The 27,905-nt window shown below is 36.0% G+C and overlaps 1 protein-coding gene and 1 pseudogene across 1 annotated transcript; both read right to left on the reverse strand.

Moving 5' to 3' along the window:
- Positions 1-9,258: 9,258 nt before the first annotated feature.
- Positions 9,259-18,715, reverse strand: LOC110615355 (annotated as a pseudogene).
- A 130-nt stretch (positions 18,716-18,845) lies between these two features.
- On the reverse strand, positions 18,846-20,217 carry LOC110615049 (probable xyloglucan endotransglucosylase/hydrolase protein 23). Its single transcript, XM_021756755.2, has 3 exons — positions 19,750-20,217; positions 19,476-19,669; positions 18,846-19,376 (listed from the first exon to the last, which is right to left on the reverse strand). The coding sequence occupies exons 1-3, from the start codon at positions 20,032-20,034 to the stop codon at positions 18,983-18,985; spliced, it is 873 nt and encodes a 290-aa protein (XP_021612447.1). The 5' UTR covers positions 20,035-20,217; the 3' UTR covers positions 18,846-18,982.
- Between the last annotated feature and the right edge of the window lie 7,688 nt (positions 20,218-27,905).

Consider the following 27,905-nt stretch of genomic DNA (forward strand, 5'->3'; position numbering starts at 1 on the left):
TTATAGTATTGAATAGATTATTGTGATCATGACTTTAGACTATCACCTCTATCTTCTAACATATGTTGAATGTCAAATAATATTCTTAATCAACTTACAAAATCCTATAATAGAGTTACATCATGACCTTAACTTCTATGGTATATACATTTGCTTATACTTGTTCCTTCTCCTTAATACCTAAAACCGCCTAAACCTTAGCTCGGATACCACTAACTGTAATACCCCTACCAAGTTATTTAACTAACCAAAATAGAGATGTCATGTTTTGTGGTGCTTCTCTTATTTTTCAATTTACTATTATCGTATATTTCATGATATTTTTTTCCTGCTAAAAATACGGTAGAATCTCCTCTATAAATGAACAATAAAATTTCACTTTAATGAACTCTCAACCTTAACCCCCAAACTTTCTTCAACTGCAAACACAATTTTTAACTCAAATCAACGCTTCTATGTAATTATCCCAAAATAAAATTCTTCTCATGCAATATTAATTACTACTCACATATTTATTATGTACATGCCATATTTATACAATTTTCATTATGTAAGTGTCAATAGTGAGAAAGGTATCATGAATGAGTGTAACTTGTTTAGTCATATTTTTGGGGGGCAATGGCATAAAAATTCCAAATCTTTGAGGGTTTTTGCGTTTTAATCCAAAAGTTTTTGTTGCTGAAAATTCCGCAGAGTCTCCTCTGTATATTGATCCTAATTTCATTTGTGAATAATAAAATTTCAATTTAATAAACTCTCAATCTTAACTTCCAAACTTTTTTCAATCACAAATACAATTTTCAACTCAAATCAGTACTTTATAAGTATCAAGTGTCAACAATGAGAAAGGAATAATGGATTGAGTGACCATGTTATTTAGTAATTTTTTTGGGGGTAAGAGCATAAAAAATCCAAACCTTTGTGGGTTTTTGCGTTTTAATTCAAAAGTTTCTTTCTTGGCATAATAAGTTCAGATTTAAAAATATTTGGCGATTCAAAAGTTTCTTTCTTGGCATAATAAGTTCAGATTTAAAAATATTTGGCGATTTTATCCAAATTTGAAATGTAAGTGGGGGAGTATTTGCCGGTGGCTAACGACACATTCCATCTGTATTTTTTTATTACTTAATGGTGGATCCTACGCTGCACATTGGATAACCAATGTGAGAAATTAACCATTGGTTAATAGTGAAAATCCAAGTTTGATATTTAACTAACATAACTTAAAGTCAAATGTGGAAATTGTTGCTAGAACAATTCAACTATGCCTTAAACAAGCAAAGCAACACTGCAACCTACAACTTTTAGAGAACTCAATTCATAGTTGTTTAGCAACCCTGGATCCTTAGTCATCAACACTACCGCCAGTGCAACTAGTACTATGTGAGTGATCCTAAACTCCTAAATCGTTGTCAATATTGTTTTCATATCAAATCTATCTATGGACATCATCGTCTCTCCCACAGCTAAAGCCCTCACGAAATAACATAAGCCATAAACATGAAAATAAGGCATCAAACATAAGCAAACTGCAGCTGTCGTCCAACTCTCGAGTGAACCACATGACTTACAGCCACCATATATGGAAATTTTAATGTGTCAAAACCACTCTATTAACAGGGTCCAATTGATAAACCTTCTCTCCTTCCATTTCTCCAGAGTGAGCTAGACTCATCATCAACAATTCAAACTTGGGAGATTCGAGTATGATTGTTTTGAGATTAGAAATTGTATGAGCAACATCGGACGTGAAGAACGTGATTACATGTTTCGACAGCTGAACTTGGTAGAGAATCTCAGGTTTAAAGGTAATTGATTTGCCAAGACACCAAGAGAGAAGAGCAAGAAGTAAAGCATCGAAATATGAATATAGTTAGAGAAAGAATGAAGCCCATATCTCATTTTCTTAAGCCAAGATGGTGGTGAAGTGAGAAGGCAAAGTTTTTGGTGTGAAGGACTAAGTCGGGGAAATAAATTCGACAGCGAGTGACAGCTTCGACGAGAGTATTTTAGGTTTTTCTACACCATTTAGGAATTTTAAATTAACTAACTAAGGATTAATATCTCACCTTGGTTATCCAAAGTGTAGCGTAGAATCCACCATTAAGTAATAAAAAAAATACAGATGGAACGCCATATTAGCCACCAACAAATGCTCCCCCACTTTCAATTTAAATTTATATATAAAATAGCCAAATATTTTCAAATCTTAATTTATTGTGCCAAGAAATAAATTTTTAGATTTTTATGTCATTATCCCTTTTTTTTTCAAATGGTAATTTCATTTAGTCTGTTATTGAATGGGGATTTGGGGTGGTTGAAACAGTCTTTCAAATGTCATCTTATGTTATATATCTAGACTGCAACAATGGCTTTTAAATTATAGTCAAGTTTTGACAATATTAAAGGTCTAATTCACTTATGGTCTCTTCATAAAAGTTATTCCTCCATATCTTAGCAATTAAGACTTTTTCTTTTGTGGCTTTATTTTAATTTATAATCTTTTAAATAAGGCCGCCTACATTCCTCGAATTGAGAATCAGGTCCTCATAGCTCTTAACGATAGATAATAACATAAAACTTATACCAACATAATTTGTTCCTGCTAATAATCAATCATATTATCACATTATGCTATTCAAAATTTATATATATATATATATACATATTTATATATTAACCATTATCAATATAACCCATCAATAATAATAACTTAATACTTCGTTTTTGTATGGAATATCTCCTCTCATCTTGAAGTTAACTCTCTATTACCAAATTCAAATACTCAAAGTGTTTAAACTCTATCTATATCACTAATATAGATAAATACTAAACTTCCGATAAACAACAATACTATCTCAAATAAGAATTAATTCCATCAAAATACTTTATCTAACCTAACCAAATATTATTATGCTTCTAATAATAATACTTATAAAAGTTAACAAGAATAAACTATTGTAGTGGTTAATTCGGTGTTCCACAAAAAGTTTATCCTAATCTAAATAATAATAAAGCACTCAAGCTCCAAAGGGTCCTAAAGCTAAGGCGCAGGGTGCAAGTTGCAAACGTGCGCCTGAGCAAAGTTAGGCACATATTCATAAAAAATTTTAGTCTAAGAATCTGAAATCTTAGTAACATATTCATACATCTCAGTCAAGTTCATATGTTATCACTCTCATTAGGGTAGAAAATATAAGGAATTTCTGTCAAAAACAAAAAAATTCCAGTCGAAGCAGCAATACAGCATAAGAAAAATAAAATAGTAAAAAAAGGAGAAGAAAAGGAAAAGGGAAAAAAATACAGCAGCAATTTCAGACGCACCATAACTATAATTGCAACAAACAGCAGAAATCTCAGTCACTGCAAAATAGGTGAAAAACAAGAGGAGGAAGGTAAAAAAAAATAGCTGCGATGAGGAAGAGAAGGAAAACCATATTGCCATAAAAGAAGAAGAAGAAGAAAAAGAAAAAGAAAAAGAAAAAGAAGAAAAGCAAAAGATTAGGAGGGAGAAAACAAGAAAAAAGAAAGAGATTAAGTAAAAATAAGAGAATTGAACCTAGCAGCCAGTAGGTAAGCCTTCCTCTATTTTTCTTCTTTTTCTTCTCTTCTTCTTCTTCTCAGTGGCTGTGGCTCACGGAAGAGCAGAAAATAGGTGCTCTTCAAATAGGGCACCTAGGCTAACAACTAAGGTTATCCATAATAAGTACTAGAAATAGAGGGTTATTTCTAAATCTCCCATTTCCGGAAAGAGAAGGATTAAAGCCACTTTCAAATATGCACATCTCAATTTTTAATCACAAATTTTCAAAAATCAAAAACAGAAGAGTCTCATCGCATAGATGACCATCTAGATAGAGGTTAAAAATGAAGCTATGATACTTACAATTTAGGAAGATAATAACAAAGGTCATACTTAGACACTCAAAGCAGCCAAAACCCACTTCTCCAGTTGCCTGCATTTAAATTAGAATTGGATTATAATTTAAATTTTCAAAAAAAACAAACAGAAAATGAAAAAAAAGAAAGAAAGAAAGAAAGAAAGACATTGACAATAACAAGAAAGGCCAAGATGACAGGTACATTTGGAAGAATATAAGGAACAGAATTCTTCCCTCTTTCAGCCATTGAAAGAAAATGACAAGATGATTTGATCTCATTAGGAAATTAGTACATATCAAAGGCACCAGAACAGATGTCCAATAAATGAACTATTCTCAAAGGCACAACAAGGTTATGATAGTTCCAAATGACTTGAAACTCTAACTATACAGATATCCATGATAAACAGAACCTCAGTCAAAGAATCCAAGTCTTTGTAAAGTTCACATTGAGTCAATTTTTCAAATTTGGACACACTCGTTCATAACTTCAATGTCCTACAGAAGCTGGCTACATGAAATTGCATAGCATCCACGGGAAGCAACCATTTAGTTAGTCAAGGTTGATTCACAAAGAGAGAACCATATTTCAAATACTCAAAGTAGCAAAAACCTACATTGCCCACATTTAAAATTATTATTCTTTCCGTCCACAAAGAAAATTAATTTAATGGATTAAAATAGATTTTTTTATTTAATAATAAGTATAGAGTTAACTAAATCAAGGCAAATAGCCTTTTTAGACCTTGAAAATTTTTTCAAAAGTCATTTAAGTCCCAATCAAACAAAATGATCAATTTGATCCCTTAAATTAATATATAATAGTTATTTAAACCCATAAATTTTTTCAAAATAGCCACTTATCTCTAAAAACACGATAATACCTAGGGGTGAGCATTCGGTCGGTTCGGTTCAAAATCGAACCGAACCGAATAAACCGAAAACCGTAATTTTAGTGTTTATAAAAACCGAACCGAACTGATTTTGGTCAGAAACCGAATCGAACCAAACCGGTCTGATTCAATTCGATTCGGTTCGGTTTGATCGGTTTCGAATTTTAATAATTTTTTTATCTTTTACACTTTATTTTTAGTATTTTAAAATTTAATTAAAATATTTTAATTTTAATATGATTTAATTTCTCTATATTATTGAAAAAACATATTATTATTACTAATCGGTTCGGTTCGATTTTTTCGGTTTTTTTCTGATCAAAACCGAACCGAACCGAAATCACCGAAATTTTTAAAATTAAAAACCGAACCGAACCGAAATATATAAAAAACCGAACTAAATTTTTAAATCGGTTCGGTTCGGTCAATTTTTTCGGTTTGAACCAAAAACTGCTCACCCCTAATAATACCATTAATTCTCCATTTACGAATTAAAAAAATTAAATATTTAAGCTCTTAAAAATAGATTAGCTGAACCCGTATTGGATAAATAAATTTAATTTTTTAATTTTAATATTTAGTTTATAAATATATTTATTTATATTATTTATAAATAAAAATAATAATTTTATAAAATAAATAAAATATCATAGAAATTTATAAATATTTAAATTTAATATTTGAAAAAATTATTTTTTTGTCCCTAAAGTATAGAGTAATTAACGAATTCGTCCCTCTATTTTTAGAATCCAATACTTTCGTCCCTGAGATTTAGTTCCGTCAAAATTAAAGGTCCCTCCGTCAAAAATGCCATTAGTGACAAGAAAAGTGATCGAACTACCCTTTCTAGAATCCAACACTTTAGTCCATGAAATTTAATTCTTACAAATTTATAGGTCCCTCTCTCAAAGAATTGAAAAAAAAAATACATTTTCGTCCCTAAGATATAACATAATTAATAGATTTGTGCCTCTAATTTTTGAATTCAACACTTTAGTCCCTAAATTTTAATTTCGTCAAAATTCAAAAAAGAAAATCTCAAACTCAATCTCCATAAATAAATAAAAATTTCAATAAATTTAATATTTAAATTCAGCAAAAATAATAAAAATTAAAATATATAAAATTAAATTATTAAAAATAAAAAGTTAAAACTCAATAGAAATTGTTTTTATGATACCGCTCATTGTCGATCACTACTTGCCATTTGAAAAATTCATTAAAACGTTTCTAATATTTTAAAAAGTCTACTACTTAGTCTTTTCATAAATTTTAGTTGTTAATTATTATAAAAAAAAATTTAAAATACCCTTCATATGAAGGGACTAATTAGTAAACTTTTCAATAATTTGAGGGACCAATTAATGATTTTTTCTAAACTATAGGGACTAAATAGTAAAATATTTACTGATAAAATTAATAGAGAAAATAAATAGTAGACTTTTTAAAATGTCAAGGGTATTTTAATATATTTTTTAAATTTGAGGGACTAAATAGCAAATTTTTTTATACTATAGAAACTAAATAGTAATTATTTTATTTTATTATTGATAAGGATATTTTTGAGATGTAATGAAAATTATTGACTTAACAAAATTTTTAATGGAGAGTTCTTGAATTTTGATATGATTAAAATTCAAAGACGAAAGTAGTTACGAATGAATTTTGATATAATTAAATTTTAAAGACGAAAATGTTAAGTTTTAAAAATAAAATAATAAATTTATTAATTATGTTATATTTTAAGGATTAAAAAATATTTTTTTATTTTTTAAGCTAGTACCTCTCTCATGGAGGCTATTTAATAAATAATCCCCAAACCTATTGGATCCCTCCAATACGATCGATGAAGCTTAAAGTTTATTGAACTCTACAAATCACTTTTCGCAAGAGACACAACATGTTTGAACCCAGGGAGCCAAGCCATGACAAATTCACTTTCAGATTATTAGTAAAACTTAAACAAATCATTTGAGTGAATTAATAAATTTCATTTTTTTTTCTCATTTGTCCCTAAACTATTATATATATTCAATTAGATGTTTGATGAAAAATGTTAATTAAAATATTAAATTAAAAAAATCAACTCAATTTATCTATATATTTTTAAAAAGTAAAAATAAGATTTTATAATGAGATAAAATATAGATGTTTAACTGAAAATTTTTTATAAAATTAGAGTTTTTTCTAAAAATTTACTATTAGTAATCTAGATAAAATTTTATATTACACGTTTGTTATTTTTTTTTGAATTACAGATTAGAAATTGAAGAAATAAAACTTAAATCTCTTAAATTTATTTAGATACACTTACAATCAGACTAAACGGGTGCACACATGATTGTTAATACAAATAAAACTTTATTATATAAATTAAACTAACCAAGCTGCAATGAAAATTAGAAACCCTCCAATTAACTAATCTTTGTACTTAGTTCAGCACAGTACGATAATCACTTGCACTTGCACCAGCACTATATATGTTTATGTGGAAACCTTAATAAGTGCGAACTGAAGTTCTGCATGGACCTTAAACGACCAAAGCTGTACTATGTCGTTTTGCTTGAATTCCCTGATGATCCTGTTTTCTATATTACTTTGATTCCTCTTTAAATCTGCTTGAAAGGGATTGATAGATGATCATAGTGAGAGTTTAAATCAGTAGGAAACATCTATTTCATTATCACCAACTTCACATTAATGCCTCCCTATTCTTCTATTTTATTCATCCATTCGCTAGGCCATTTCGGTGGTAGGTCTAAACCCAGTTCTTTAAAATTGAGCCTCTCAAGCCTGTTGGGTCTTTTCAGCGATTCTTTTTTCTTTTATTGATGATCTTCAGTAGTAGTGTTAACACTTTCAAACAATTGCTCTCTTTTCTTGTTCTCGACCATGCACTCAGCGGACCTTACGTAGGCATGTGAAAAACAAAAAAAAAGAACGATACCTTCTGCATCTCACCCTGGCCATACTGTCCCAATGATTAGAACCTCCTTCCAGCAGATACCAAACGCTAAACAACAAAACCATGAAGAAAGCTTCAAAACAAGCTCTTTTCATGCATCTACATCAATGTTTACGCTTAAAGTCTTGCCTGCTTTGGCCTTATTTGTCAAAGTACCCTCCAGAGTAGGAAGCTTGCTCGCTAAAGCACGGGAAGTTGATGTATCGGCTAATTCCATGCTTGAGCGAGATTTAACAGGAGTTCTCCCAGCTATTGACCCACTGAAAGTAAAAGTCTACCTATCAGTAGTTCCCTCCCCAAAAAAAATATTTTCAACTGAAAGATTAGACCCCGTTTAGCAAACAACACATTGGCTACGGCGTAGACAAATAATTCTAAGAACATGATAAGCAGTAAGTAAGTCAACTGAGATTATATAAAGCACAACCAGTAATCTTAATGTTTATATCCCAGCATCAGCACCCAAACCATTCTGAAAATGATTATGACGATCAATATAGGCATTGAGATTTCAAAGATTCTTTTAGACGAAAGGTGCATTAGAATGATTCAAATGATGAAGTGCTGAAAATAAAATAAATGAGCTTCAATCAAGTAGCTCGTTTGGACCCATTTCATCAAAATCTAACAAAGCTTAGTTATAGTTTCCACATTACAACTAGAAGCAGAATAATAAGAATTAACCTCATCAATAACCGGCTCATTTGAAGGATCGAAAGCTGCATCATTTAACTGCACACAAAAATAAACGCAAATCAAAATCTATCTTTATCTAGAACTTTGAAAAAATTACAGATTCCTTTACATCTAATCGAAGATCAGAGGTGATTGTTCAAAATACTCCGACGGAAGATCAAAGCAATCCTGCACCCAGAACAAGGAGTTAAAGTTACAATGCAACTATGAAAGTTAAGTATGTAATAAATATATGGGCAGAGGAATAATTACAGAGAGCTGGAGATGGAGGCGTTGAGGGGATTGGGAAGAGTGGGGTGATTCAGTAGGGGCAAGTAATGTAGTAGTGAGGGGCTTTGATTGAATAATTCTAGAGGTTGTGACAGAGCGACATAGAGAGATTTTTGGAGGAAAACAGAGGAAGATAGCGGGGAAGAGTTTTTTCTTTCCTTTATCAGAAGAATAATTTATTTTTTTTATAATCTAATTAAGTTATTTTTTAAAAATTCACTTTCCAAAAAAGTGATTCTCTTCTCCTTCCTCCCCTTTGAAATTACTATAAAGACACATCTACTTTGTTATAGTTTTGCCTCTTAATTATTAAGTTGACCATCTTAAATTGCATTTTTTAAATATATTGTAATTTAAAAACTAGCAAGTGGATTTTTTTTTTTACGGCTCTCCAAATTTGAGGGATGGAGATTTGTTTTCTTTTGTTGACCAGCAGAATTTATTCTATGGACAAATGAGGGACATGTCAATTGATAATTACACCCTATTACAAAATATGTTACCTCCACAGTAACAGAAGAAAAAAATAATCAAGGACTAGGAAACAAAACTGCTAAGAGCATGCACGAGCATTGAAGTCTCTTAGAATTGCAAAAACTATTGAAGACGGTGCAACAGTAATGGGCAAAGAAGGGTCTACAAGCTTAGGATTCATGGGAGGAATATTAGGTGAATCTGTAATCACCATTGGAGTTCCATTCAGTCGCACCACACTACTGCGGATATTGCCATCTCGTGGAGTCAAATGGTATTCTTCTCTCTGTGTTGTACCTCTAGAAGAATGTTCATGTGGGTTTCCAACATTGGAAACAACAACTTTGAAGGTAGTGGAGTTTGACAGGTTCATGAGAAGTAGAGCAATGACAAGCTGCAATTTGATTGATTAAATATTTGCCGTTCAGGAATCAAAATAGTCCAACAATAACAAAAATCTCCGAGAATAACAAGATCTTGCAGATACCTTTCGTTTTGAACAATGAGAATAGGCTCTCAAATATGGGAGTCAACACGATTTGTAGCAAGCAATTGCTTTCCCATGAGACGATGCCATAGAAGCGCACCAACACAGAGGCAAAATATACAGAACGGTAAAAAATCTATAACAAGAGCCTGCATGAACATGCATTTGCAATCTTAGCATAGCAGCAAATGCATCTATCATCAACCTGTGCAAAAACTCAAACATGAATTCAAGTTTCTTTCCTCGTTTATTTGTCAAAAAAAGAGAAACAAAAAACAAAAAGCTTCTGTGGAAGTATTTTTATAGTGTAATAATCTGGATTTGGAACAAAAGTTGTAGCATTGAGAAGACCATAGTTTCCTCCAACAAGAGATTGTCTGCAAAAGACTTTGTGGTTGAAACTTGATGACATGCCCAATTGGTCCAAAAACCTAACTTTCACATGGCAAGAGCATAGAAACAATTTCATAATGGTCATTTACCGAAGAAAATAAAGAAACATCCATGAGGCAACGTTTTCATACTCAACGTTCCCAAGAACCAAGTTAAACGGTGCGTTTCAAGCAAAATCAAAACACACCGTTTTACTTAGTTCTTAGGAACATTTTTTTGCCTTTCTCACAACTTGTACTACAGTTGGAACTGCTGGCAATATTCTGTTATTCTTTCTTTCTAAATTCATCTACCTCATGTATAAATATGTGTACAAAGAATAAAGAATTTTTTTTTTTCTCCTTACCAAACACTAAATTTTTCTTCCTTTTTTCATGGTATAAGACAAACCTATGATAATACTCTTTCCTACACTTTAAAGCTTTACATATAATGAATGGCCGAAACAAGTGAACAATCCGATGAAGAAAGAGTCATCAGTGAGATAGTGACACTCCAGATCTCTGATAACCCCGGTATGCAGCTAGTAAGTGTTCAAATGGATGGCTCAAACTATCTATCCTGCAGCAGAACGTTCATAATTGCATTACGAGCCAAAGACAAAATAGAATTCATTGGTGGGAAGGGAATAATACCAGATCCAAATTCAACATTGCACAGAAAATCGCAGAAAGCAGATAATATGATAATTTCTTGGATTCTTAACTTTTTATCAAAAGAATTAGCTAGTGCTTTTGTTTATACACTCTTGCGAAATGTTTATAGGAAAACATCAAAGAAAGTTATGGACAAAGTAATGTGAGGGAACCTAGAGATTTTTCACAATTCAATAAAAGAGAGTTTGTAAAAAGAGACAAAGGAAATAGATTCTGCACTCACTATCAAAATATAGGGCACACAAAGAAAACATGTTTTAAACTCCATGGTTACCCAGAATGGTTTAGTGAGTACAAAAAAACTAAAGAGAAGGCTAATGTTGCTGTAAATGATTTACCCCTGAACCTCAATATGGACTCACAAATACCAAAAGCATAGAATATGAGAATTAACAAATATGATATAACAGGAGGTTATGAAATATATGTATTGAAACCCATATCGGTTGTGAAAAGGGGTAATGTGCCCCTTATATGAGTCATAGGCACTCCTCTCCCTTGAGCTAGCTTTTGGTGTGAGTTAAGTCTGGCATAAATTTAACATGGTATCAGAGCTTCCCCATCCAATGTTGGGCCTCCCATAAATATGTCACACACCAGTAAAATTCTGAGCATGAGGGGGATGTGTTGAATCTCACATCGGTTGTGGAAAGGGGTAATGTGCCCCTTATATGAGCCATAGGCACTTCTCCCCCTTGAGCTAGCTTTTGGGGTGAGTTAGACCTGGCCCAAATTTAACAATATGAAAAACTCTAACCAGAGTGAAAGAGATGTGTGAAGTTTTCAAGTTTTGCAAGTAAAGATCCAAATCACTACTCTCTAAATTCAAATAAGTATATAAGCATATCAACCTATCATGCATATTGGATCATTCCTTTAAACCCCACAATTATGTTATACAATGTATTACATATTCCAAGCTTTAGACAAAATCTTTTGTCCATTAGCAAACTTGTGCAGAATTCACAAATATTTGTACAATTTCTATCTGATAAGTGTCTTTTGCAGGACCTAGTGACTAAATCACTATTGATAGTAGCAAGAATGCATGAAGGTCTTTATATGTTAAGTGTTGGATCTTTTGTTAATCAAGGGTGTTCTGATCCCATTCTCAATAATCAAATATCTTCAGTTCCTAAGTCTCAGTTGTATTCATTATGGCATTCAAGACTAGGACATGCTTCTAAAAATAAACTGTTATATATCTATGATTTAAATATTTGTTATGACACTTCTTATCTTTGTTATATCTGTTCTCTAGCCAAACAGCAAAAAATGTGTTTTCATAAATGCTACATTTCCACCGAAGAAAATTTTGAATTAATTCATTTATGGGGACCCTACTCAATAAAATCAATTTATGGTGCAACATACATTTTAACTATAGTTGATAACTTACCTTTTAAGAGAAAAAAATAATATTCACATACTCCTTAAAGAACTTCTCATCATGGTCTAAAATCAATTCAATAAATGTATCAAGATTATCATATCAAATAATGGCACAGAATTTGTAAATAATTTTTGCACAACACTTTTCAAATGGAATTTTGCACCAAAGGTCTTGCCTATATACCCCACAATAAAATGGAGTGGTTAAAAGAAAACACAAGTATTTACTTTAAGTAGTTAGGGCTATCATGTTTCAATCCAAACTACCCAAAACATTCAGAGTGAATCAATACTTTTTGTCATACATATCATAAATGTTTTACCCAGTACAATTCAATAATGGAAATCTCCTTTTGAAATTTTGTTTAAAAAAAGGCTAAACTATTTCCAATTCGAGGTATTTGAGTGTTTATATTTTGCAGCAAACACAATACCACACAAATCAAAATTTGATGAAAGAGCTTTCAAATGTATTTTTTTAGATTTACTCCTTGGTTTTAAAGCTTACAAATTATATGATTTGAAAAATGAAAAGGTTTTTGTTTTTGGGGATGTGACTTTTTATGAAAATACATTTCCTTACACTAACAGGAAGATTTACTACCTGACCCTATACCATTACCCAATCCATTCTCAGACTCAGAGTCTAATGATACCAACATAGAGGACAATCAAGAACACATAGAACAAGAATCAATCTTTACAAGTCCAACATTCACAACACAACTAGAAGTCAGAAGAAGTACCAGACATACTGTGAAGCCACAATGGCTAAAAGACTATATTGCTCAAATATCAGCAAAAGAAGTTACCTTAGGTCCTGCAATAGACACAATGCCTTTTCCTTCCCTTAATTTCTTCACAGATTCACCTACATTCAATCATGAGTACATTAATTTTGTAGTTGCTTTATCTACTATAACAGAACCTAAATTTTATTTTAAAGTTAGAAAGGATAGAAATTGGATACATACCATGCAAACTAAATTAGATGCACTAGAAAACAACAATATATGGATCCTAACTGAATTACCTACATGAAAAAAGACTATTGCATCTAAATGGGTTTTCATGGTAAAATACAACTCTAATGATTCAGTGGACAAATATAAAGTTAGGTTGGTGGCAAAGGGGTGCAAGCAATTGCCCGGAATAGACTACCATGATAGCTTCTCCCCTGTTGCCAAATTTATAATAGTAAGAGTATTCTTAGCTATTGCAGCCTAAAAAATATAGCAGGTATACTAGTTAGACATCAACAACGCTTATCTACATGGTCATATAGAAAAAGATTTATACATGCAAGCTCCAAAGGGTTACATAGTACCTAAAGGGAAAGTATGCAAATGAATCAAAAGCCTATATGGGCTTAAACAAAACTGAAGCCAATGGAATATTACATACTCCACACAACAACTCAATCCATACAGTCAATACATTCAGGTGCCCTAAAACCCCACCTTGATGCTGCTCTACATGTGATACGCTATCTCAAAGGGAACCAGCAGAATGGGTTATTCTTTCCGGTGAACAATGGTTCCCAAGTTTCGGCTTACTGTGACTCTGATTGGGCTGTTTGCCCTAGCTCTGGCAAGTCCCTCACAGGATTTTGCATATTTTTGGGCTCCTTCTTAATCTCCTGAAAAATAAAAAACATACAACGGTCAACAGATCATCAGCAGAAGCCGAATATAGAAGTATGGCCGCTACCTTCTGTGAACTACAGTGGATTTCATACCTTCTCCGAGACATGCAAGTCAATCTCCTCCTTCCCATCCATTTTCACTGGTAATAAGGCCATTCAACATATCGCGGCCAACCTAGTGTTCCATGAACGCATGAAACACCTAGAAATCGACTGCCATATCGTTCATAATCAGATAACCAGAGGCTTCATCTATACTCATCACGTCCCTTTGAGATTACAACTCGCAAATATATTTACGAAACCCCTCGGTACCACAAATTTCTACCGCCTGTTTTTCAAGATGAGACTTCCAATGTTTTTTTCATCTTCATCTTGCGGGGCGAGTGAAGAAAATAAAGAAACATCCATACGGAAACATTTTCATACTCAACGTTCTCAAGAACCAAGTTAAATGGTGCGTTTCAAGCAAAATCAAAATGCACTGTTTTACTTATGTAATACCCGGCTAGACTCCGATATCGGAATTCCTACCATCCGGTGGAATCTCGGATGTCGGAGACTTCTAGAAGGGTAAAACCATGTTTTCATAAAATGTTTTAATGTGTTTTATGGTTTTAAACAAGATGGAAATGAGTTTTTGCATGATTGTTTCAAGGTATTTTTAGGGGGTTTTTGGGGGATGTTCTTAGAATTATGTTCTAGTTGTTTGGTCCCTCATTTGAGTCCACCTGTGTAGGTTCAGACCTGAGGAACCGAGGACCCCAGCAGTGAGTCAGCTGCTTCAGTCATTGTCAGAGCTAGCCAAGAGGTGAGTAGAATAAACCTTTACGATTGAAAGCAAATAAATTATAAAGTTTTGAGCATGTTCATGCATCATGAATGCCATGTGATGAATTAGGTTGTTTGCATTAGAATTCACGAATATGTTGCATTGTATTTATGATGTTGATGTGGATTGGTTATTGGATGATCCTTTAGTCCTCATATGATATGATGATGTTACGGCATGATACGGTATGGAAGTTCAGGTTGTACCCATTCTACGTCCCTGGCACGATGTAAGAGAAAGTCCAAGTTGTACCCATTCTACGTCCCTGGCACATTGGAATGCTATGTTATGTTATGTTAAGAGAAAGACCGGTTGACCCATTCTACGTCCCGGCACTTTGGAAGGTAGAGGACTATTGGTGACAATACCATCCGAGATGTGATTTGTTGTGATGTGTTGCATTACATAATGGCATGAGATTTTAAATGTTGTTTTTCATTATTCTGCTTACTGGGCTCTAGTAGCTCACCCCTCTCCCTAATCCCCCAGGTTTGCAGGTACAGGGTAGACCAGGAGGTCAGCAAGAGTAATGAAGTCTCGGTTATGTAATAGTTAGAGTGGACATGATAAATGAATATGATGTAATGTAAAAGTACAGTATAGATATGTAATGATGTTTATAGATGTTAGAGGTGTGCTTGACCATAGAATATTGTTATCCCTTTTAATACATGATCTTAGATGTTTATGTAAACCAACTCAACATATGTTGTATCGCCCATTGGGGCATTGATGAGATCCCACAGAGGGGTCATGATTATGACTATGATTATGTATAGTGCATGCACAGGTTGAGTTTAGTGTATGAATGAAAGAAAAGTTTTAATTTTTATGTATTTTTGTTGATCATGTATGGGATTAAACAGATTAACAGGATGCATGTTAGGCTTGCTACGGGTCCCGGCGGCCTTAAGTCGACCCGGATCCTAGCGCCGGTAGCGGTCCGATTTTCGGGTCGTTACAACTTAGTTCTCAAGAACATTTTTCTGCCTTTCTCATAACTTGTATAACAGTTGATAAAATTATGTTATTCTTTCTTTCTAGATTTATTCACCCTCATGTATAAATATATGTACACGGAATAAAGAATATATTTTTTCTCCTTACCAAATACTATTTTTCTTTCTTTTTTCATTTACTCTATTTGTTTTGCAAATTTTGCCTGTAGATACAGAGAAAAAGACATATTAATTAAAATTGGTGATTATTACCAAAACCCATCAGAAAAGGAATGTGTAACAATCTTATGCGTCTGTCCATGGCCCATATTCGTTGATAGTCGATGAGAGGTAGCCATATACCTGTGCTATTTGGTGAAGGTATTGTGGACACTAAACCTTATCAATGAAGGTGGCATCCTGGCCTACAAATTTATTTTTCACAGAATGGGGAGTTCATTTGTCCTGGTTCCATAAAATTCATTTTTTCAAACAGAAGATACGCATTAATTTACATACCTGCCTTGTGGCTTTGTATAGTGAGACCAGCACTCGAATAGTCTGAAAGAATCCGCCTTGTGACCTAGTCTTGTGAAACTCGCATTGTAGCCTTGTATAGTGGGACCAACGTCTGGATGGTCTGGCAGAACCCGCCTTATGGTCTTGTATAGTGGGACCAATGCCCAGATGGTCTAGCGAAACTCGCTTTGTGACCTAGTTTGGCAGAACCCGCCTTATGGCCTTGTATAATGGGACTAATGCTCGGATGGTCTGATAAAATCGGCCTTGTGATCTACCTTGGCGGAACCTACTTTGTGGCCTTGTATGGTGGGACCAACAACTTGTACAACAGTTGGTAAAATTCGGTTATTCTTTCTTTCTAGATTTATTCACCCTCATGCATAAATGTGTACACGGAATAAAGAATATATTTTTTTCTCCCTACCAAATACTATTTTTCTTCCTTTTTTTCATTTACTCTATTTCTTTTGCGAATTTTGCCTACAGATATAGAGTAAAAGACATATTAATTAAAATTGATGAATATTACCAAAACCCATCAGAAAAGGAATGTGAAACAATCTTGCTTTCACGTCTTGCTTTCACGTTATACGCTCCACCTGATTCCCCAACCCATGCATCTGTCCATGGCCCATATTCCTTGATAGTCGATGAGAGGTAGCCATATACCTGTGCTATTTGGTCAAGATATTGTGAATCCTAAACCTTATCAAAATGAGGGTGGCATCCTCGCCTACAAATTTATTTTCCATAGAATGGAGAGTTCTTTGTCCATGGCCCATATTCCTTGATAGTCGATAAAAGGTAGCCATATATCTATACTATTTGGTCAAGATATTGTGAATCATAAACCTTATCAAAATAAGGGTGGCATCCTCGCCTACAAATTTATTTTCCATAGAATGGAGAGTTCTTTGTCCTGGTTCCAGAAAATTCATTTTTTCAAATAGAAAATACACATTAATTTACCTATACATGCCTGAACCAAGGTTGTAGATATCCACTGATCACCCTACGCCCAAAAACAGTAAGATAGGTTTTAAACCATCTTTCATCAAGGAAACCACCGGGGCCCAACAACTTTGGCTCTGTATTGGGATCTGGGTACAGTTTTTTCACAAGTTTCTTTAGCACAATCATGTCTTTGCCGTACTGTTCAGCCCCCACCTTTGCATCTACCCCATTTGAGCACAATTCGTTTCCTGATATCAAAAGCGAAATTGAATTTATTTCATAAGAACTTGTACAATTTAAAATTTAATTTAATTACCTAATTCATAGGAATCAATCTAGTATCCTTTTGAGATAGAGTACTTCATAAGATCAAGAGCATTATGCAGATTCCAAGCACCAACCCAAAGGATTGAGCCATTTCCAGAAGGACTTCTCCTCCCAGTAAGTGCATTTAATCCAAATGTGACTTTAGCTCTGCAGTGAATAACATAACGATCACAATTTCATTCAGATTTTGGTTGCTGCTCTCTAAATCATAGATACCTTGTTTGGTTAGCGAATTGATTTAGTTGATCCCATGTTTCCATGGTGAGGTAACCTGCACTATATCCCAATAAACCATCTTTCTTATGTTGAAATGGACGACAGCTTTGGGAACTTGTATTTCCAACTTGGTACACCAACTGGTCGTGCAATGAACCTCCAATCCTGATTCTTAGAGGATTAAATGCTGCAATTTTACCAGAATCAAAAGCCCTAATTAGGATTTTTTCAAAAAAAAAAAATCAAGAATTTCAATTTGAAAAATATTTTTGTAGAAGAAATATTAAATTCTTACCCCATGTTTGATCTCTAATTGAGCAAGAGAACCGAAGAGAAATTAAAGAGAAGAGTTTGCAAGAGAAATCGAATTTTTCCCTTAAAAAAAGAAAGAAAGGCATTTAGATATTTTATATTTCCTGGAAACATTTTGTGGGATTTATAATAAATCGGAAAACACAATTCCCCTCCTTTTTCTCTCATTTCTCTTCATTTCTCCTCCTTAATTCATATCCAAACAAGAGAAATTTAAGTAATTTCATTGCTTTTCCTTCTCTTCTCTCCATTTCCCTCAAACCAAACAAAACATTAGTGTATGTAACAATTTACAGAAATTAACTCACCCTTCACAGCATTTGACAAAACCTTATTTTCCAAATCCTGTAAAATAACACACAGCTCAATAATTTTTCTGATCCTTTAGAATAAAGAGAGAGAGAGAGAGAAGAGGAAAAGAAAAGAGGGGAGAAAAATACCAAAGTGAAAATTCCAGCCTGCCCCCAAGGACAATGGTCATAGTTACATTTGGAGGAAGGCCACCAGTCCAAAGCTACACATATAAAATTATCATCAGTTGTGGCAATGGAGGCTAACCCATTTAATTACTGCAACTTTGACATCATCATGTGCTAGGGTTGCTAATATACCAGTACAAAACCATGATACCATAGTGCAACACAGTGCAATTTCAAGGTTACCCATTTCTTACAAATTAAAGATAGAGGAGAAGATTCATAAAAAGGAATTACTACTATTTTTATAGCTTCATAGTTATCCAAATTTAAACATTCTCTAAACACCAGTGAATCTATCTAAATTAAGAGGCCCTTGAATCTATGTAATTCGATTAACATTCCCATTCTTTTTATTTTAAGGAAAAAAAATAGAAAATGAGCAATAGAATAAAGCAAAATCAACAAAAACTAAGGAACAACATGAACTGTAATGAAGAGGGGATGAAAAGTTACTAAATTCAAATCCTATCTAGATTAACATAAAAGTCAATGAAAATGAAGAAATTGAAACTACAAAAATCTTTTTAACTCAGTGGTGTTATTATCTTGTAATAGTTTACATACAAAAGAATGAATATCATAAACAAAGAATCAAAGAATGGAGAAACACAAAAAGCAAAAGAATCTGTGTATTGATTGGCGAATCTTCTCTATGGGATGCTGCATTCTGGAGGCAGGCCCTGAGGAAACCTTTTATTGTCTGTGCAGTAGTTGTAGATCATGTAATTTTTTTGCACCCGTTGGAGCCTGTCCTGATTTGTTGTGTCCAATTCCTGTGACAACCATCCATTAATGGTGGAGGGTGAATTTGAGTTGCAAGAAGATGCCCCATTAGACCATACACAAGCATTGGCATTAAAATTCCTGTAAGAGGCAATGAAAGGAGCTTGAGTCCAGTCTGTCTTAACCAGACCACCCCTTGTAGCCCAATCATCAGCATTCCACAGGCTAGAATAAATTCTCATTGGTTGATTCTTTGGGAAAGGAACACCATTGCTCTCCAAGTTCTTGAATTCTCTAATGGGGGTGCCATCAACAGAGAAGCTGAAACAGAGTTGGAAAAGTTTGTTTAGTACAGAAACTTAAAACTACAAAAACAAAGTTAAAATAAGGATTATTTTGGATAGATATTGGGATTCTTACATGATGCGCTGGGGATTCCAAAGAATGGAATAGGTGTGAAAATCAGCAGTTGGATCAAACCATAGATAGAATTGCTGCTCTCTTTTTCCTTTGCCTTCGCTAAACACATTAGTGTGAAGAATATATGGGTCTCCGCTCAAATTCCCCAAGAACTCAACGTCTATTTCATCCCGAGTAGACCCTTTGGAGGATAGCTGCAAATATGCATTCATTTAGCAACATGAAAGATCATAGCATGGATTTTTGAGGCAAAATTAATAACAGAAAAGCTTACAAAGTAAGCGGTGACAGTGCCAGCGGAATTTCCAGGGACAAGCTTGAGCTGCATATCAATCTTCCCAAACATATACTCATTCTTGGATTGAAATCCAGACCCAGAAGCTCTGTCAAGAGATAAAGTGAGAAGCGCGCCATTGTTGAGAATCTTACCTCGACCATCTCCCCATGTGATGTCAAAATCTCGGTAGAAATTACCAGCGGCACTAGCTACCATCGAAGCGAAGATGCAAAGAAGCATGGGCAACATTGCAGAAAGGACTAATGAATTGAATGAAGCCATAATATGTTTGCTCAATAAAGAGATGATTGCTAGTAGCGAGGAGACGAGATGGCCGAGGTTGGTATTTATACCGGCCAAAGGATGCGAGTGCAGAGCAAAAAGAAAGCAGGAAGGTGCAGTGAGCTCAACTGCGGCCAGTTATAGATGCAATAAAGAATTCAGCCCACCAAATATCTGGCTATCGTTCACGTAGCACGGGCACGAGACGCGGTTTTGCTTTTATGTGGTCTACTGGCAAGGTCGGGAGAAATTTCATCCGGACCGTCCCCTTGTTATAGAAACTAGAAGAACACAGTGCTATGAAGGTTTATGATATAAATTTTTTAATTTAATATTTTAATTATAATTATTTTTATATTTTAATTTTATTAACTCTTTAAATAATATTAATTTTTTTATTAATATAATTATTATTTAAAAATTTTCATTAATATTTTATTTACTTATATGATAATAATTTATAATTAATTTTTATATTTTCTCCATCCACTTATCTAATATTTTTTAAATTAAATATTTATATCAAACTTCATATATAATTTATCATAAGCATAAAAATTTTGAGATAAATATTTAATATAAAAATTCTTAAGTGTATTTTTATATAAAGTTAAATCTATAATTTTATATACATAAATACATTATGTTTATAAGGAGCCAAAACTAAATACATGTGCTATGCATGATATCAATATATATTTTTATTTGGATAAAATTTATTTGGCTTTCTAAATAATAATAATATTATTATAATAACAATAATTATTATTATTAAATTAATTTTTTACTTAAACTTTTTCTGATTGGATTAAGTGTTAAATTAAATATTTTTTAATTTAATAAAATTATAAAGTTTAACTGTTTTAAAATTTAATTTATTGATTTAATAAATTATTTTAAAATTAATTGATATTGTTGAGATTAAATTGATGATATGATTTGATCGGAATGTAACTACAAAGTGACTAGTTAGTACCTATAAGGAAGAGAATGTGAGGCAGTGGTGAGTGTCCACGGTAAACACTCTGACACTCAAATCAGAATCTTGAAAAATAGAGATAATGTAGTAAATTACTTAGAATTTGAATAGTATTAGAAAACAATGTATTTTTATCTTTATAATCCTTATCTTTTTATACTGTAAAAAGTGTGGATGAATATAGAATGTCTCGATAATCTGAGCAATGATGTGGCCAGCTGCTTAATAAGGGACATCGCCGACTAATAAGTTGGCAATTCCGTAATTATAGGTGTAACACTGAACTGTACTTATTAACGGTAACTTTTTGTCGAGACTTACCCATTCGAGGGAATGGTGAGTCTTGATGATACACCGGATGTTATGGTGTCTGGATCTTCCTTCACTCGAGTTGGACCGCGTTTCCTCCTTATCACGTGGACCTATCTCGTAGTGATAGCTCACGGCTTACTTTGAGCAGTTGTTATATAATATTAGAGATTCCCCATTAGTCTTGGATTCTTTAGATTTGAAGGAGATTGCTGTTCTCGAGACTTGAGGCACGCGTTCTACTGAGATTGATTTTTTGCTACTCACGTCATTTTGCTTATCCAACCCTTCAATGATAACTGCACTGCTTATCATGTCGTATTTAAAATCCGCTATCAAAATCGTCCTATAAAAACCCTTTATCTTTTCCAAGTACTTTTTTTGCTCTCGTCTACAACCTTTTAGAGAAATCTGCTCAGCCACAACTTTCTTCACATTTTTACTCCTTACAGTCTTATTTTTCTTACAATAATTCTGTTTTCCTTTTTCTTCAATATGCACAGTGATACTTCTTCTTTCCTTTCTCCCATTGAGGGTTTTTCCTCTAGCTCCTCCTCTAGTAGCCCCATCCAAGCATCAGTCCTATCATTTTGTTAATGGAGGCTCTAGAAAATGAGGGTGGTCACTATGTCCTCTCGGAGCGTGATGTAGACCGTTTATATGACGCTTATCGTATTCCTCAAGAGTCTTTTTGAGTCTTGGCCCCTTTTCTCCATGTTCGTGTCAATGACTTGATTCTTACTGAGGATACTATCATTGTTTTTGAAGAGTAGTTGAAGGCGGGCCTCTAATTCTCCCCTAGACCTTTTTTCGTGGAGATCCTTCAATTTCACAAGCTTTCGGTTAACCAACTTCATCCTAACAGCTGGAGAATTCTAGTGCCTTTTTGGTTCGTGTGTCTTAACAATTACATTGAACCAAGTGTAGCGCTTTTCTCCCAATTATACGAGCTGGGTACCCATAAAAATGAGGAGTTTTGGTACTTCAATAGTCAAAAGTATTTGACCATGTTTGACCAGATGCCTTCCTCTTTGAAGCGGTAGAAGAATAAATTTTGTGTCCTTCGTCATTAGACACCAGGGATTTTGGGTGTCTTCAAACAAACCGCCATTATTGGGCGTAGTTGAAGAAGGTTAGGGTCCGTTCGAGGAGAGAGGAAGACGAAACTTTGGCCTTTCTCCTAATGATGGCTAAATCCTTAAAGAATATTGACATCACCCAGGTGGTGAGGAACGCCATTTTGCCTTGGCAGAGTTATCTGCAGGTAAACTAGACCTAGGGTTCCAACTTGCCCAACCTTTCTAGCCTTTGCAAAGGCAATTTCATGGCTCGGGATCGGGGTACTTCTCTTTCCGTATTTTTTATTTTTTGAATTGTCTGTCTTTTTTTATTTTGCGAACTGTCTTTCTTACTTACTTTTCTTTTTGTTTGCGGATATGACTGGGTCAAGCAAATTTGCTGAGGTGGCACGTGCTGCTCGCAAAGGCAAGGTTGTTATCGGGATTGCTAGTCTCCCTGCTAAGCGCGCTCGCCTCATGAAAGAGATGATCATGCTTCCTCCTCCCCCGCCCCCGCCTCTGGCAAAGGAGTCAAACCCTCTTTAGCCTGAATCTTCAACTCTGGGTGCTTCTGTTTCTGTCCCAGCTTCTGAACTCCCTACTGATGTCCCTTCCCCCCTCTGTACCCATTCCTACTAGCGTGGGGGTCGAGTCTTCCTGGCCTCCGAGCATCCATTTTTTGGCCTTGGCGCTAAATCGAGCGCCCTCGCTCCTTGATGATCATTCTCTAGGCCTCTTGCTAATAAAAAATGTTTTGAGGCCAGCAAATCGCTGCCACCTAAATGAGGTCAAGACGGATGAGTTGTTTGATAATGCCATACACTCTACATTAGAGGGTGCCCTTTGCACCTATGTGGCAAGGAGTGATATAAAACCTTGAGGTGAGAGTCTGGTGCAAATGAAATGGATAGGAGGCTTTTGGTCGAGGAATGTTCAAGATTGAAGGCTTGGGTCGCTGAAGTCGAGGGTACCATGAAGGAGACCTTTGGAGTTGGTGGACAAGCTTCAAGCTGATCTTGACGAGGTCGTCGCTTCCAACCTGGGCCTTAATAATCGGGCTAAATCGATTGAGGATCAAGTGGCCCTACTACAACGCTAAGTCTTGGAGATGCAGACGCAAGCTGAGAGAAACCGAACTGCCTCTACCAAAGTTGCTGAGCTCGAGGCAGAGCTTAAGGAGATAGTAGCCCAGGGTAAGGAGATGTTTGTTTAGGGCCAAGACTCAGTGAAGGAGTAGGAGAAGCATTTTCCTTCTGAGAATTTTTCCTGGATAGACGACATTCTCTCCGAGGAGGAAGATGAGTTTGAAGGGGAGCGTGATGTAGACACTCCCGCCGATCGAGTTTCTACTGATAATATAATAGATGTAGAAAATATCAATGTAATGAAGACTCGGGCGGATAATCCTAAAGACCCTTCTCTTGTGTAATCTTCCATGATCTTTAATGAGAATGTCTTGTTATTATTTCCACTAAGTGTTTATATGCTCTGAAAATAATCTCTTTAAAAGTTTGCTCAAGAGGTTTACACCCGATCGTAACGTCTGGTCACTGGCCTGACTAGCGGCCATTAAATAAATAACTTAGTAAATTTGTGGAATGGGACTAACGCCCGAACATGTAGTTGGGTGGATGCCCGCCCTATGGCCTGGGCATGAACTGCCTCAGAATATTTCTTTATTAATCAAGACTGACACCCGACCATGAACTAGTAGGTTCCCGCCTTGTGGGTGGAGCATCGAATGCCTTGCTTAGTGGGACCAACGTCTGAATGGTCTGGCAAAATCCACCTTGTGACTTTGTATAGTGGGATTAACACCCGAATGGTCTGGCAGAATCTGTCTTGTGACCTAGCCTTTCAAAACTCACATTTTAGCCTTATATAGTGGGACCAGTGTCTGGATGGTCTAGTAGAACCCGCCTTGTGGTCTTGTATAATGGGACTAATGCCTAGATGGCCTGGCAGAACTCACCTTGTGACCTGTCTTGGCAGAATCTGCTTTATGGCCTTGTATAGTGGGACAAACGCGCGGATGGTCTGGTGAAATTGACCTTATGATCTGACTTGACGAAACCTACCTTGTGGCCTTGTATGGTGGGACCAATGCCCAGATAGTCTGGCAAAACTCGCCTTATGGCCTTGTATAGTGGAACCAACTCTCGGATGGTCTAGTGGAACTCGCCTTGTGACCTAGCCGTGTGGAACCCGCCTTGTTGCTTGTATGGTGGGAACAACGCTCGGATGGTCTGGCAGAATCCGCCTTGTGACCTGGCCTGGCGGAACCTATCTTGTGGCCTTATATAGTGGGACCAATGCTCGGATGGTCTAGCGGAACTTGCCTTGTGACCTGGCCTTGCAGAACCCACCTTGTAGCCTTGTATGATGGGACCAATGCCCGAATGGTCTAGCGGAACCCGCCTTGTGACCTGGCATGCGAATCGCCTTGTGGCCTTGTATAGTGAGACCAATGCTCGGATGTTCTGATGGAACCCACCTTGTGACCTTGCCTGGCAGAACTCGCTTTTTGGCCTAGCTTGACAGAACCCAAAACTCTAAACGTGGATAATCATCCAAGTGGATAACCGTCTTGATAATTTCGGCCTGTGCAAAACCTTTCACAGAGGGTAATCGATTCTAACTTCTATAGTGTGTAACTCGAAGTACGATCACAACTTTGTGGCCGACATGAGTACTACAAATGCCAATCTTTCAAGAGGAGGATAATTCAACTCTTTTCCTTTGTGAACTTGGCTGGTGTAACATACTGGGTTTTGTTCCCATTGTTTTCGCAAACGAGCACCTAGCAAACTGTTTCCTGCATTACAAATAATATAGAAATAAAACTTCATCTTCGATAGGCGGGCTTAGCAATGGAGGAGATGATAAAAAGGTTTTTAGATTTTCAAATGCCTTTGCACACTCTTTCCCCCACTCAAACTTACCTTTGCCTTTTAAGCCTTTGAAGAACGAGAGATACCTTCTGGCCGAGCATTATATAAATTGATTCAAAGCAGTGACTTGCCCATTTAATCTTTGTATTTTATTGATGGTTTTGGGTGCTTCTATATTTTGGATAGCGTTGATTTTCTCAGGATTCACCTCTATGCCCCTCTCTGAGATGATATACCTTAGAAACTTATCAGCCTTTACCCCCAGGTGTACTTTTCTAGGTTCAGCTTCATGCTCGCTTTGTCTAAGACATTAAAGACTCTCCAGATATCCTCCGAGTGTTCTTCCAATGATTGGATTTTTACCATCATGTCATCTACATATATTTCGACGGTTAATCCCACCATGTCCTTAAAGATTCCTAATGCCAACCTTTGGTACGTGGTTCCTATGTTTTTTAAACCAAAAGACATTACCTTACAGCAGTAAGCTCCTTCATCTGTTATGAATGTGATCTTCTCTGCTTCCTCGATATCCATTATGATTTGGTGGTATCCTGAGATGGCAACAAGGAAGGAGACCATCGCATGGCCTGAGGTCGAGTCCACTAATATGTTGATGGACAGTAATAGGTATTGATCTTTTGGGTATGCTTTATTTAGGTCGGTGAAATCCACGCACATTCTCTACTTTTCGTTAGCTTCGTTACCAAGACCGCATTGGCCAGCCACGTGGGATACTGTACTTTATCAATCCTATGTTCAAAAGCTTATCAACCTCCTCTTTGATCACCTGCTACCTTTATGGTGCGAACTTTCTTTTCTTTTGTTGGAATGGTTTGATGTTCTTATCAATAGATAGCTTGTGGATGATAAGAGTCGTGTAATACCCGGCTAGATTCTGGCATCGGAATCCCTACCTTCTGGCGGAATCTCCATTGGAATCTGGAATTTTGATGATGCCAGAGTCTTCTAGAGGGGTAAAATGTGTTTCTAAAAGGTTTTCACATGATTTTATGGTTTTAAATGAAAAAGGAATTGAGTTTTGAAAAGAATAGGCCAAGGAGGAAGGACCCAGGTTCGGCCGCCGAACATAGGGCTGTTTCGGGAGTGCTTTAGGCCTCCGAAAGCTTTGAGGGCAGAAACCAAGTTCGGCCGCCGAACATCAAGTTCGGCCGCCGAACATCAAGTTCGGCCGCCGAACCTCAAGTTCGGCCGCCGAACCTCAAGTTCGGCCGCCGAACATCAAGTTCGGCCGCCGAACCTCAAGTTCGGCCGCCGAACCTCAAGTTCGGCCGCCGAACCTCAAGTTCGGCCGCCGAACCTCAAGTTCGGCCGCCGAACATGGGATAGTTTAGGAGGCACATTAGGCTGCCGAAAGTGGTGAAGCTGCGGAAGCAGCTTAGGCCGCCGAAGGTCGTTGACCGGCCACCTATAAAAGGCCCTCAGACCAAAAATGGGCGAGTTTTCTCCCCATTCTCGAGCTCAGGTGTGTTCATGTCCTCCTCTAGTCGTTTTCATGCTTTTTCTTCAACTCCTTCATGTTTTTATGAGTTTCATGGTTGTTTTGAAGAGTTTTAAAGCTTAGATCGAAGTTTTGGAACTTGGAGACCCAAGGAGCTTGTTTCCTCCACATCTCCAAGTTAGGGATCACACCAACCCTCGATCTTCAAGAGGTAAGTGTAGATCCTTGCTTTCCTTCATGTTTAATGAGGTTAAAGAATTTTTTATGGTTGAGTATGGGTAGATATGCATGTTAGGGTTTATGTGGGTTTTATGCCCAATGTATGTTATGTGATGCTTGTGTTGGGGTTTTAAGTTAGTTTATACCCCTATATGCATGTGGGAGTGTGTTTGTATGTTTGGGTGAGAGCATGTAAAGTTTTGGATGGTTTGGAGTTTGGTTTTGCTTGTGACAGATTCGGACCTGCTGTTCAGAGGGGACCAGGTTCGGCCGCCGAAGGTATGTTCGGCCGCTGAAACCTGCATGGAAGGCAGCTTTGGCCGCCTAACGTGCCCCCGAATGCCAGGACTTTCGGATCTGTGAGAGGCTTCGGCCGCCGAACCTGCCGCCGAAAGTGCCCCCGAATGTTCCTCAACTAACACATAGCATGGCATACACATAACATACACATAAAACAGATAGAACTCACAAGGAACAAATCTCAGAAAAGATAAGGGTATTGCTGGAGCATGGACTCCCGTGTCTCCCAGGTGCACTCTTCCATATTGTGGTGGTTCCATAGGACTTTCACCATCGGGATTTCCTTGTTTAAATCTGGGTGTCTATGATCCGCACTGGCTGCTCAACATAGGTGAGATCCTCTTGGATCTCCACATTAGGCTCACTAAGAACCTTGCCCGGATCTGACACAAATTTCCTCAACATTGAAACATGGAAAACCGGATGGATTCTTGCCATTGAAGCAGGCAAATCTAGCTTGTACGACACATTCCCAATCTTCTGCAAGATTTCGAAGGGTCCGATGTATCGTGGGGCTAGTTTACCTTTCTTCCCAAAGCGAACCACTCCTTTCATTGGAGACACCTTGAGCAATACCAGATCCCCCTCCTGAAACTCTACCTGTCTTCTGCGGATGTCTGCATAACTCTTCTGTCTGCTTGCAGCCGTCTTGA

This window comes from Manihot esculenta, chromosome 5 (genome assembly GCF_001659605.2).
Source record: "Manihot esculenta cultivar AM560-2 chromosome 5, M.esculenta_v8, whole genome shotgun sequence".
Taxonomy (NCBI): Eukaryota; Viridiplantae; Streptophyta; class Magnoliopsida; order Malpighiales; family Euphorbiaceae; genus Manihot; species Manihot esculenta.